The sequence below is a fragment of the Chiloscyllium plagiosum genome, unplaced genomic scaffold (assembly GCF_037043375.1).
Source record: "Chiloscyllium plagiosum isolate Xiang-an unplaced genomic scaffold, Cpla_swu_hap1 HiC_scaffold_53X, whole genome shotgun sequence".
NCBI lineage: Eukaryota > Metazoa > Chordata > Chondrichthyes > Orectolobiformes > Hemiscylliidae > Chiloscyllium > Chiloscyllium plagiosum.
The window spans coordinates 12,267,210-12,279,765 of NW_028270191.1; the positions used below are offsets into that span (position 1 = coordinate 12,267,210).

The 12,556-nt window shown below is 43.1% G+C and overlaps 1 protein-coding gene across 3 annotated transcripts in view; it reads left to right on the forward strand.

Annotated features, from left to right (window-relative positions):
* Positions 1 to 1,384: 1,384 nt before the first annotated feature.
* The window catches only part of tfcp2 (transcription factor CP2), a 128,498-nt gene continuing 117,326 nt past the window's right edge, over positions 1,385 to 12,556 (forward strand). Inside the window, exons 1-2 of one of the 3 annotated variants that reach the window (XM_043682045.2) lie at positions 1,385 to 1,717; positions 1,831 to 1,902. In XM_043682045.2, coding sequence (XP_043537980.1) covers positions 1,841 to 1,902 — 62 coding nt within the window. In that variant the 5' untranslated portion in view covers positions 1,385 to 1,717; positions 1,831 to 1,840. The remainder of the gene's footprint in view (positions 1,718 to 1,830; positions 1,903 to 12,556) is intronic. The other 2 variants (XM_043682043.2, XM_043682044.2) reach the window with 2 other exon arrangements.

Genomic DNA, 12,556 nt, shown 5'->3' on the forward strand with positions numbered 1-12,556 from the left:
CAGTCTAACTCATTTGTCCACATTTGGGTCTCAGCTTTCTAATGATAGGTCAGGAGACAAGTGGTCCGAGTAGAACCCAGATCGAACGTTGGCAATCTGATTGTTCCTAATCAGTGCCGCCTGATAGTACTGTCAACAACTCCTTCCATAATTTTGCTAAAGAATGAGAGCAGACTTCTAGGCCAGGTTGGATTTGCCTTACATTTTGTGGGTAGGATGTACTGAGGCCATTTTCGGTATTGTTGGGTGCATGCCAGCGAAAAGGTTTGTAGGCTAAATGGTTTCCTTTTGGGCTGTATTGACTGTATGATTATAAAATGTACTTTGAAATTTGACATTTAGCTCTGCCCATGTAAATGTTTACTGTGAGAGATCTGGAAAAAATACGTTAGCAGTTCCACATCACTGCCCAGAATACGTACACTGTTTTCCAGCGTTTTTTTTTAAGTCTCAGCTTAGTTCCAGAAAGACTGCTTTTACGTAAGCACTATTCAATTTTATGGAACATCTTGAAATGTTTCACAACCACCTTTTAAATGTAATCACTGATTCTTTTTTGGGAAACGTGGCAGCCAACCTCATAATAAAGTGGATTTCTTCTCATTCAAATAGTGCTCTTTTATGACCCCTCTAAACAGTCCGACAAGATACTGGGTTCAATGCTTCGTCTGCAAGACAGCATCACTATCAACCTCAATAACCCTCTTTTCCAGCTGTGGTGAATTCCATACTTTGCCAGTCATGTTAAAATGCCTACACAACTATGCTGCAATTTGAAAATTTCTTGCAGACTCCGTATTGATTTTACTGCTAAAAAGAAAGCTACTCAAAATATCGTTTAGTCGGTGCTTCACTGTTTACATCGAGATCAAGTACATTTTTGAACAGAATGTTCCATCAGTCACTAGGGATATTTTTCAACTTCATCTGTCAGCAGTGTGGGTCTTCCTCCATGAGGAGAGTATGTCCTCCCTGATGTTGGGTCGGAAAAAGCAGCAGTTGTGGCGATGTCGTGGTTGTTTAGCCACTGAACACTGACTGAATTGACAGGTGAAACAGTGTAATTAGCGAGGAAAGCATCTTGGGGACAAAAATGGCGCAGACAAGAATCTGAGAGTCTCTTGGGGTTTTTTTTACGTAGTGTGGGTACTCCTCATCATTGAGCCAAATTGTGGAATTTGTAGAAAAAAACAAAATCCTTTTCTTGCTCGTCACGTTACTCAGTTAGGAAGGAGCAAATCCATCCCTCCGGCGGCTTGTGATAGGAAGATTCATTATGACGTCAAGGAGAGCAAACACGCCTGATTCAGATTGGCAGATGCCATTTGATTGACTCGTGCAGCAGCCAATCAGAGTGACGTGCGTCCCGACCGGCTCCCAGCGGCGCCATCTTTGATGGGTCGGACATGGCGCGAGGCGATTGAGTAGAGTGAGTGCGTTCTTCTTTCTGGGTTCGGAAGTTTCGGATTCCCGGGCTTTCACTCAGCCTCTTCCGCACACTGGGGGAAAAAGGGCCGCTGTTCTGAGCGGTTTTACTTCCTCCGGAGCGCAACTTGTTTCCGACTCGCATTACTGGCCTTGATTTGTGTGTCGCCATGGCCTGGGCGCTGAAGATGCCGATGCCGGATGAGGTGATTGAATCTGGGTTGGTGCAAGATTTCGATGCCAGTTTGTCCGGAATCGGTCAAGAATTGGGCGCAGGAGCCTATAGCATGAGGTATATGTTTTATATGTGCATGTAGTTAGTAAGCGGTGTTTAATACAAATGTAGAACCTACTCTCTGGGTATTGTGAGCTGAATTCCATTGATGCAAACCTCGATTTCCACAGGTAGAAGGGTATGCTCGTGTTTACAAGCTCGAAACCCATTGAAGCTTCAAACCCACATTACCAACATACAAGGTATGTCTACTTCAGACGGACCGTACATGTTGGTAATGAACTTTACTTTTAAACATTGACTCCTGTATTGCCTCAGGGTTCAGCTTCCATTTCCTCCCCACCCCCAGCCCCGCATCTATTGTGAAATGATTTGTGCTATTCAGCGTTGAAGTACGACACGATTACCAGCCACCTGGCATCCGATCTCATGTGGGAATGGGTCATACAACCAGGTTCTATAAAAGCAAAATACTGCAGATGCTGGAAATCTAAAACAAATACAAAGTGGTGGAGAAACTCAGATCTGTGCAGAGGGAAGCATACTTAACGTGTCGAGACCAATGTGAGAACTCAACTCTGTCTCTCTACAGATGCTGTTAGATCTGCTGAGTTTCTCCAGTACTTTGCTTTTATTTTAAACCAAGTTAAGTTCCTGGTCTATAACAAGGACAGAACCCCTGGTCCTCGCCTTCCACTCCACCAGCCTCTGCATAAATTGTATCATCCGATGACATTTCTGCCACCTACGAATGGACCCCACCACCAGAGATATATTTTCCTCCCACCCCATCCACTTTCTGCAAAGACCATTCCCCCATGACCACCTGGTCAGGTCCATGCCCCCACCCTCCCAACAAGCCACCCTCCCCTCCTGGCACCTTCCCCTGCCACTGCAGGAATTGTAAAACCTGCGCCTATACCTCTCCCACCTCCATCCAAGGCCTCAAAGGAGCCTTCCACGTCCATCAAAGTTTCACCTGCACTTCCACCAATGTCATTTATTGTATCTGTTGCTCTCGATGCAGCCTCCTGTACATTGGGGACACTGGAGACCTTCTCGCAGAGTGCTTTAGAGAACATCTCTGGGACACCTGCATCAACCAACCATACCACCCTGTGACTGAATGTTTCAACTCCCCCTCCCACTCTGCCGAGGACATGCAGGTCCCCTGGACCGCCTCCATCGCCACTCCCTTGCCACCCGATGCCTGGAGGAAGAGCACCTTATCTTCTGCCTCTGAACCCTTCAACCCCAGGGCATCAATATGGACTTCACCAGTTTCCTCATTTCCCCTCTCCCCCACCTTACCCCATTTCCAACCTTCCAGCTCAGCACTACCCTCATGACCTGTCCTGTCTGTCAATCTTCCTTCCCGGAGAAAGTGAGGTCTGCAGATGCTGGAGATCAAAGTTGAAACTCATTCCTGAAGAAGGGCCTGTGCCCGAAACGTCGAATCTCCTGTTCCCTGGATGCTGCCTGACCTGCTGTGCTGTTCCAGCAATAAAGTTTCAACAACAATCTTCCTTCCCACCTATCTGCTCCACCCTCCTCTCTGACTTATCACCTTTACCCCCACCTCCAACTACCTTCTCCCCAGCCCCACCCCCTCCCATTTATCACTCCACCCCCGAGGCTCCCTGATGAAGGGTTCCTGCCCGAAACGTCGATTTTCCTGCTCCACGGATGCTGCCCGACTTGCTGTGCTTTTCCAGCAACGCACTCTCAACACTGAATTTGTTGATCTTGGCGAGAGTTACGCTAGAGTGTAGTATTCTAATTGGTTTCAGCATACCCTGGGCTTGGGAGGGGTATGATACTCCAGGTCATTATCCATTGACTTTTGCTAAAGAAAACAGATGTTTATGGATTAATTGGTTGCAATTGCAATCTGAAAACATGTGCCTAAAATCATGCTAGCTGTTCCCTCCATTAAGAATTGTTACATGAGGAGATTGTTGGAAATTTAATTTGGTTTGTACTACGCAAACTGTATTTCCTAGTTACTAGGTCCATTCCTCTCCTTGGCAACTTATCTGAAACTAAACCAGTCTATTTGCAACCTTGGTGTTATACTTGACAGATTACAACCACGTAGTCAAGCTGTCACTCGATGCTTACTTTGACCTCTATACTATAAGAATGCACCCCTGCATCAACTCATCTGCTGAAACCATCATCCATGCCTTCATTACCTCCAGATTTGACTATTTCAGTGCACTTCTGGCTGGTCTCACACATTGCCCTTTGTAACTTTTATTGCCACCCAAACCTCTGCTCGTGTCTTAATTTGCAGTGAGTTGTGTTGCATTAACACTCCTGGCAGTCATAGACCCACATTATGTTTCTGGGAAGCAATGTCTTAAGAGTCATAGAGACCCTTCAGTCCAACTCGTCCATGCCAACCAGATATCCCAACCCAATCTAGTCCAACCTGCCAGCACCTGGCCCATATCCCTCCAAACCCTTCCTATTCATATACCCATCCAAATGCCTTTTAAATGTTGCAATTGTACCAGCCTCCACCACTTCCTCTGGCAGTTCATTCCATACACGTACCACCCTCTGAGTGAAAAGGTTGCCCCTTAGGTCCCTTTTAGATCTTTCCCCTCTCACCCTAAATCTATGCCTTCAAGTTCTGGACTCCCCACTCCAGAGAAAAGACTTTTGTCTGTTTACCCTATCCATGCCCCTCATGATTTTGTAAACCTCTATAAGGTCACCCCTCAGCCTCTGACACTCCAGGGAAAACAGCCCCAAACCTGTTCAGCCTCTCCCAATAGCTCAAATCCTCCAACCCTGGCAACATCCTTGTAAATCATTTCTGAACCCTTTCAAGCTTCACAACATCTTTCCGATAGGAAGGAGACCAGAATTGCGCACACTATTCCAACAGTGGCCTAACCAATGTCCTGTACAACCGCAATGTGACCTCCCAACTCCTGTACTCAATACTCTGACCAATAAAGGAAAGCATACCAAACACCGCCTTCACTATCCTATCTACCTGCAACTCCACTTTCAAGGAGCTATGAACCTGCACTTCAAGGTCTCTTTGTTCAGCAACTCTCCCTAGGACCAAATTCTCTTTGATTTCAAAGCATGACCTTGTTCCTATCTCTGTGATTGCCTCCAGCCCCACACCTTTGTTAGATATCTGCCCTCTATCAAATCTGGCATCTGGAGTACCTTTGATTTTCATTGACCATGATTTCAGTTCCCTAATCTCCAATTTCTAGAATTCTTCCCAAAAGCTTCAACTACGTGCTCCTTTTAAAAGCTATTTTTTCTGCCCTAATATCTCGTTTGTGGCTTGATGTCAAATTTTGTTTGACCCTCCAGTTGTGTGAATGTTGCAGAATTTTACTTGCAACTGATTATGTTGCACAGCCAGTAGAATGAATTTGTCTCCTGGATTTAAGTTAACTGCTTCTCCAATGACAATAGTCTTGATATTTTTTTTAAAAACCTGTTTGGATGAGTTGTGACACACCTCTGGAGCAAGTGAGACTTGAACCTTGGCTCTCTGGTTCGGAGATAGGGACACAATTACTGGCTGCAAGAGCCTTGATATGTAGTTATTTTAATAAACATGTTGGACATGTTATGACACTCCCCTGGAGCAGGCAGATCTTGAATCTAGATTGTCTCGTTCACAGGTAGGAACACTTGCAACTGTGCTGCAAGAGCCCATATGACAATATTCTTAGCATATGAATTCATCCAGTCACTTCATTTACTTCCTCATTTCCATTTTTCGAAGTCTGACCTGTCGGCTTACTTTGAATCTAATGCATTCGTTTACACAGCGCTGGTCTCTGAAGTGTGTTACTTGAATATTAGAGACATTATTCTTAGATCTAGTGAAGTACCACTGAGTCTTTACAAGTACATCAACTAACTTTTACTGTTGGTTGCTGCATGATTTATCTTAGATGTAATTAAATAGAATTCTGGGTGTAATCTTCTATTCACCATCTTTAAACTGAGGCATTGTTAATGGCCTTTCTTACCTTAATTTCTTTTCATCACTACAAATGCTTTCTGTAGTTTTTCCCTTGTTTTCTTTTACTGTTCTGTGTTGCAGGTCCTTGAAACATGCTCATTATGTTAAAATTTAATTTGTGTGGAGATTAATTCATGTACTGCAGTTTTAAAATGCCTTATAGTTTGTGTCTGGAGAGCTAATAAGGACAGTGGGTCAAGTGGCCTCCTGTGCTGTAGCAGTTCTATCATTGGTTTATGTACACTCAAATGTCTATTAAATTGAGTTATCTGAATGGGCCTCTGTCTCATTTTCTTATCCTTTTGATGTCACATTGTGTATTTTGGTATGTAAGCAACAGTTGCTTAAGTCTGAGTGGTACTGATGCCGATAATGAATAAATCCATTTTATTTTGAGTTGGCATCTTTTGCATATGTTCCATTACTGTTCCAGTAGTACCTTCCCAACAGGAGTGATTGGGATATTTTGATGGTTGTATTGCTGGAGGGGGTATAATATCATATCCAAGATTAGTTCTTTGCAACAGTGCATGTTTTTTGATTATTGAGAGAACAAGACTAATGTAAAAACCCATTGCAACACTTTTAAGGTATTTAAGTGAGTTGTATAGGATAATTTCTGTTTGAATGGCAAATAGGATGGAGCAAATGCATCTGTTCCGAAATGCACGAACACCCGATTTATTTCATATTGTCAGCAATTCCACAACAAAGAAGGAGCAACTTGCTTTTTCATGATGATATAAAGACCCATTTCAGTAGTTTACATCATTTTAAAATCATTTCACCTATGTGCTTCTATCTGTAATTAGTTTTGTTAATTCCTTTCCCTGTCCAAGATTTACTGCTAAGATCGAATAAATCACATTGATTTATTCATTGCAATCTATATTCATTGCAATCTATGTGGGCGGCACGGTGCTGCCTTTCAGCGCCAGAGACACGGGTTCAATTTCCACCTCGGGCAACTGTCTGTGCGGAGTTTGCACATTCTCTCCGTGTCTGTGTGGGTTTCCTCCAGGTGCTCCGGTTTCCTCCCACAGTCCAAAAATGTGCAGGTTAGGTGAATTGGCCATGCTAAATTGCCCATAGTGTTAGGTGAAGGGGTAAATGTAAGGGGATGGGTCTGGATGGGTTGCTCTTCGAGGGTCGGTGTGGACCTTTTGGGCCAAAGGGCCTGTTTCTACACTGCAAGTAATCTAATATACTGTAGAATACATGCTTCCTGTCTGCAAGCTTTAGTGTCAAAGTTTTGAATTGCTTGTTTGCATATGAATTCACAAGAATAAATGGTGACAATCATGGCTGAACACCTTCCCACCATAAAAGCAAATTACTGCGGATGCTGGAATCTGAAGCCAAAAGAGAGAATGCTGGAAAATCTCAGCAGGTCTGGCAACATCTGTAGGGAGAGAAAAGAGCTGACATTTTGAGTCTAACTGACCCTTTATCAAAGCTGGACTCGAAACGTCAGCTCTTCTCTCTTCTTACAGATGCTGCCAGACCTGCTGAGATTTTCCAGCATTTTCTCTTTTGGTTTCACCTTCCCACCATAGCTAGATCATATGAAATAGGAACAGGAGTAGGCCGTTTCGACCTTTCGAATGGCAAAGCATATTCATAGGGTAGTGGGTGATCCAACATTACTCATGCCTACTTTATTGTCCCCCATAACCTTGACTTTCTGACTGATCAAGAATGTATTTATCTTGCCCTTAAAAAAACACAAGGACTCTGCCCTCACAGCTCTCTGGCAAGGAGTGTCAAAGACTGACAATCTTCTGAGAGAAGAAATTCCTCCTCATCTCAGTCTTAAATTGGTGCCCCTTTATTCTGAGGCTATGCCTTCTGATCCTAGACTCTACCATGAGGGGGCAATCCTCTCAGCATTTACCCTGTCAAGCCACATAAGATTTCTGTATGCTTCAATGAGATCACCTCTCATTTTACTAAACTCCAGTGAGTAGAGTCGCAACCAGTTGCCTTTGCACATTAGACAATTCCTCCATACCAGGGATCATCGTAATAAACCTTCTCTGAACTGTCTCCAATGAAATGATAACTCCCCTTAAATAAAGGGACCAAAACTGCTCAGTGTTCTAGATGTGGTTTCACCAGCACCTTGTACAGTTGCAGTAAAACTTCCGTACTCTTCTACTCCAAACCCCTTGAAATAAGGGCTGACATTCCATTAGCACTGTGAATTATCTACAGCCTTTGTGTGCTAGCTTTGTTTTTTATGTACAAGTCCTTTTCAGCTTTCTACAGTATTTCTCCATTTAAATCATGTTCTGTTCTTTTGTTCTCCCTTCCAAAATAAACTTTGCATTTCATGTATTATACTCTATTTGCTAACTTTTGTCCACTTAGCTTGTCATTGGGTCTCTAAAACTATTTGTGATCCAGTCACAACCTGCCTTTCCACACACAGTTTTGTGTCATCTGCAAATTTAGCTGCTGACTTCCTCCTAGTTTGTTGCTAAACTAATTTAATCATTCCAAATACATTTTGAAAGAAATGCATGCCTACCGTCTACACTTTAATATTCAAAATGAAATCGGAGATTCAAAGTTCCACAATTAATTATCTTTGCATTAACTTTTAAATTAAAAAAAGCCTTCAAGGTCCGAGAGGATCTTGGAAGCTTTTGCTTCCATTGTGTAATATTTTCCCCTCTTATTGAGAGGAAATGGCTAACTGGATCTGCCGAAATTCATCAAAGCTCCTTAGCCAGTCCTCTCCAAAAAATGTGACCACTGTCATCTAAAAGGACACAGTCAGAAGGTACATGGGAACACCACCACAACTTCCCCTCCAAGTCACACTCCATCCTGATTTGGAAATTTATTGCTGTTCCTTCAGTGTTCCAAAGTGAAAATCTGGGACCTCTCTTGCTTTATCGCTCTCTGGCTCTGTGGTCCATTTGTTGTACAGACAGGTTTTTTGCAGCAGTTCTAGAAGGCAGCTCAGTTCAGAGCCAGTCTACAATCTGGTCAGTTGTATGATTTAAAGTCAAAAGGTGCATATCCCTCACTCCATAAGCTTTTGGTTATTCTGCAAGAGTTTGAAAGATTTTTTTAAAAATAAAAACCTCTACCACTTTGAAGCTTCAGGGTATTTTAATAGGTACTTATGAAAAGCTAAAAAATACACAAGTTAACATTCGCGCTAACTCTTTTCCTGGATTATGTTTTATTAAAAACTAAGTTGCTACGGTTGTACAATACAAAATGATTTTCATCAACTAATTTTTTAAGAACCTTGTGTGTCTTAAGATGGAAACCATTTGACAATTTAGAGGGATAAAGTAGGGCTGATTAGTACCTTGGGGCACAGAAGAAGTTATGGGAGGAATCTGACAAACGAAACCGGGTGTGTGTATTTGAAAGCAGTCAAAGACTGACTGTTTTGGGTTCTCCTCTCCTGCTGGGTCCTAGTTGCGCCAAACATTGCTAGCTTCTGTCCTTCCTTGCTTTAGGACACTTTGGTCCCTGTGGGAATGGAAAGCAAATAAATGGTCATGGTTGCTGAACTCATTTTCATTTGCAAATGGATCGAGTCATTGAATGCAGTTCTGAAAACGCACAAATTCTCTTAACTTCTTGAAGTAAAAATAGTCAACTACTGAATAATAGCAGCTCTGCAAATGATGTCTTGGTATATGCAGTGCTACTTAGAGTTGTACCAACTATCTTTGATTCACTACTCCTGGTTGAATATATGCTAATAATGTTTCTGTTTATGTTGCGGCTTTACAGGACATTGGTTAGGCTAGTGTTGGAATATTGTGTGCTATTCTGGTCTCCTTTCTATCAGAAAAATACAAAACTTGAAGGGGTTCAGAAAATATTTACAAGGGTGTTGCCAGGGTTGGAGGATTTGAGCTACAGGGAGAGGCTGAACAGGCTGGGGCTGTTTTCCCTGGAGCGTTGGAGGCTGAGAGGTGGCCTCTCAAGTTGGACCGAAGGGTCTCTTTCCGTGCTGTACATCTCTGACTCTAAGTGTAGCTATGAATGCAACACACATGAAGACTTCCTCATATTGAATTACCTGGTGAATAAAAAATGAGTCATTTGATAATAGTCTCAAACTATCTAAAAATATTTGACCTTGCACACATTATCATTTCCCTAAGTTGCACTTACGTGAAGAATTACGTCTAACCAATGCAGTTGAAATCTTGCAAATTTATCCAAGGAGCAGTTGTATGCCATTCATTCCTTTTGAGCCTGCTTTGCCATTCTAGATCATGGCTGTTCATCTACCTCCATGCCATATTGCCTTATCTCCTCCCATTTGACCTGGGCTGGAGCTACCTCCCTAATCGCATTGTGGGTCTACCTACTGCATGCCTACAGTTCAATAAGGCAGCTCACCCACCACCACCACCTTGCGTAACTATAGACAGCCAGTAAATGTTGACCCACCTAGGGCCACCCAAATCACATGAGTGAATTGAATAAAAATTACATCCCTTTGGCTTTGTGCATGGGAAATCATGCCTCACAAACTTGATTGAGTTTTTTGAGGAAGTAACAAAGAGGATTGATGAGGGCAGAGCGGTAGACGTGATCTATATGGACTTCAGTAAGGCGTTCAACAAGGTTCCCTATGGGAGACTGGTTAGCAAGGTTAGGTTTCATGGAATACAGGGAGAAGTAGCCATTTGGATACAGAACTGGCTCAAAGGTAGAACACAGGGTGGTGGTGAGGGTTGTTTTTCAGACTGGAAGCCTGTGACCAGTGGAGTGCCACAAGGATCAGTGCTGGGTCCTCTACTTTTTCTCATTTACATAAATGATTTGGCTGCGAGCATAAGAGGTACAGTTGGTAAGTTTGCAGATGACACCAAAATTAGAGGTGTAGTTGACAACGAAGAGGGTTACCTCAGATTACAACAGTAGATAGGATAGTGAAGGCGGCTTTCCTTTATTGGTCAGAGTATTGAGTATTGGAGTTGGGAGGTCATGTTGCAGCTGTACAGGACATTGGTTAGGCCACTGTTGGAATATTGCGTGCAATTCTGGTTTCCTTCCTATCAGAAAGATGTTGTGAAACTTTAAAGGGTTCAGAAAAGATTTACAAGGATGTTGCCAGGGTTGGAGGATTTGAGCTAGAGAGAGAGGCTGAACAGGTTTTGGGCTGTTTTCCCTGGAGCGTCAGAGGCTGAGGGGTGACGTTAGAGGTTTACAAAATTGAGGGGCATGGATAGGGTAAATAGACAAAGTCTTTTCCCTGGGGTCGGGGTGTCCAGAACTAGAGGGCATAGGTTTAGGGTGAGAGGGGAAAGATATAAAAGAGACCTACGGAGCAACTTTTTCACACAGAAGGTGGTACATGTATGGAATGAGCTGCCAGAGGCTGTGGTGGAGGCTGGTACAATTGCAACATTTAAGAGACATTTGGATGGGTATATGAATAGGAAGGGTTTGGAGGGGTATGGGCCAGGTGCTGGCAGATGGGACTAGATTGGGTTGGGATATCTGGTCGGCATGGGCAGGTTGGACCAAAGGGTCTGTTTCCATGCTATACATCTCTATGACTCTATGCCGTTACCAGCTAGAAATCTATAAAGCTCTCTCTTGAACTTCCTTAATAACAGAGCTTCCATAGGCCTGTAAGGTAGAGGATTCCAAAGATTTTCCATCCTCTGAGTTCCTCCTCATCTCAGACCTCAAAGTGCTCAGCCTTTTATTCTGAGTGTGTTTCCCCTGGGTGTAGACCCCAGAACCAGGGGGAGCGTCCTTTCTGCATCTACTCTGTCAATTCCATTTAAGAATTTGGTGCATTTCTATGATACCATCCTCATTCTTCTAAACTCCAGAGAATACAGGACCACTTTTCTCAATTGCATCTTATAGAATAGTCCCACCGTTGTCGGAATCAGTCTGGTGAGTCTTCTCTACACTCCCTCCTATGTACTTCAGTTTTGTTTATAAACCTTGTGTGTGGGACCTTTGTCAAAAGCCTTTTGAAAACCCAAAAATGCTGCAACCACTGGTTCCCTCTTATTGAATCTGCCAATAATATCAAACATGATTTCCTCTTCACAAATCCATGTTGACTGCCCAATCAGACAGTGTGGTGAAGAGTGCATTTGGCACGCTTGCCTTCAATAGTCAGAACATTGAGTTCAGGAGTTGAGATGTCATATTGTGGCTGTACAGGACATCAGTTAGGCCATTTCTAGAATACTGCATACAATTCTGGTTGTTATTAAACTTGAAAGGCTGCAGAAAAGATTCACAAGGACCTTGCCGGAATTGGACGGTTTGAGTTATAGGGAGAAGTTTAGTAGGCTGGGGTATTTTTTCTCTGGAGTGTCGGAGGCTGAGGGGTGACCTTAGAGTTTTATAAAATCATGATAGGCATGGATAAGGTGAATAGCTAAGGTCCGTTGCCCAGGGTGGGGGAGTCCAAAACTAGAGGGCGTTGGCTTAAGCTGAGAGGAAAGAGATTTTTATAAAGGACCTGAGGGGTAACTTTTTCACATAGAGGGTGGTGCGTGTATGGAATGAGCTGCCAGAGGAAGTGGTGGAAGCTGGTACCATTACAGCATTTAAAAGGCATCTGGATGGGTTTATGAATGGGAAGGGTTTAGAGGGATATGAGCCAAATGCTGGCAAATGGGACGAGGTCAGTTTGGGATGTCTGGTCAGCATGGTCAAGTTGGAAGAGTTTGTTTCTGTGCTGTGTGAGTCTATGACTCTAATTGGTTTCTAGATGTCTAGTGATCTCATCCTTTTATTATAGATTCTACTATTTCCTACTTCTGACATCAGGATTACAGGGCTGAAGTTTCCAATTTTTTTTCTCTCCAATCTTTCTTATGTGGAGTTTACATTCGCAACCTTCCAGTCTGGAACAATATTTTACAGAATAACTAGAA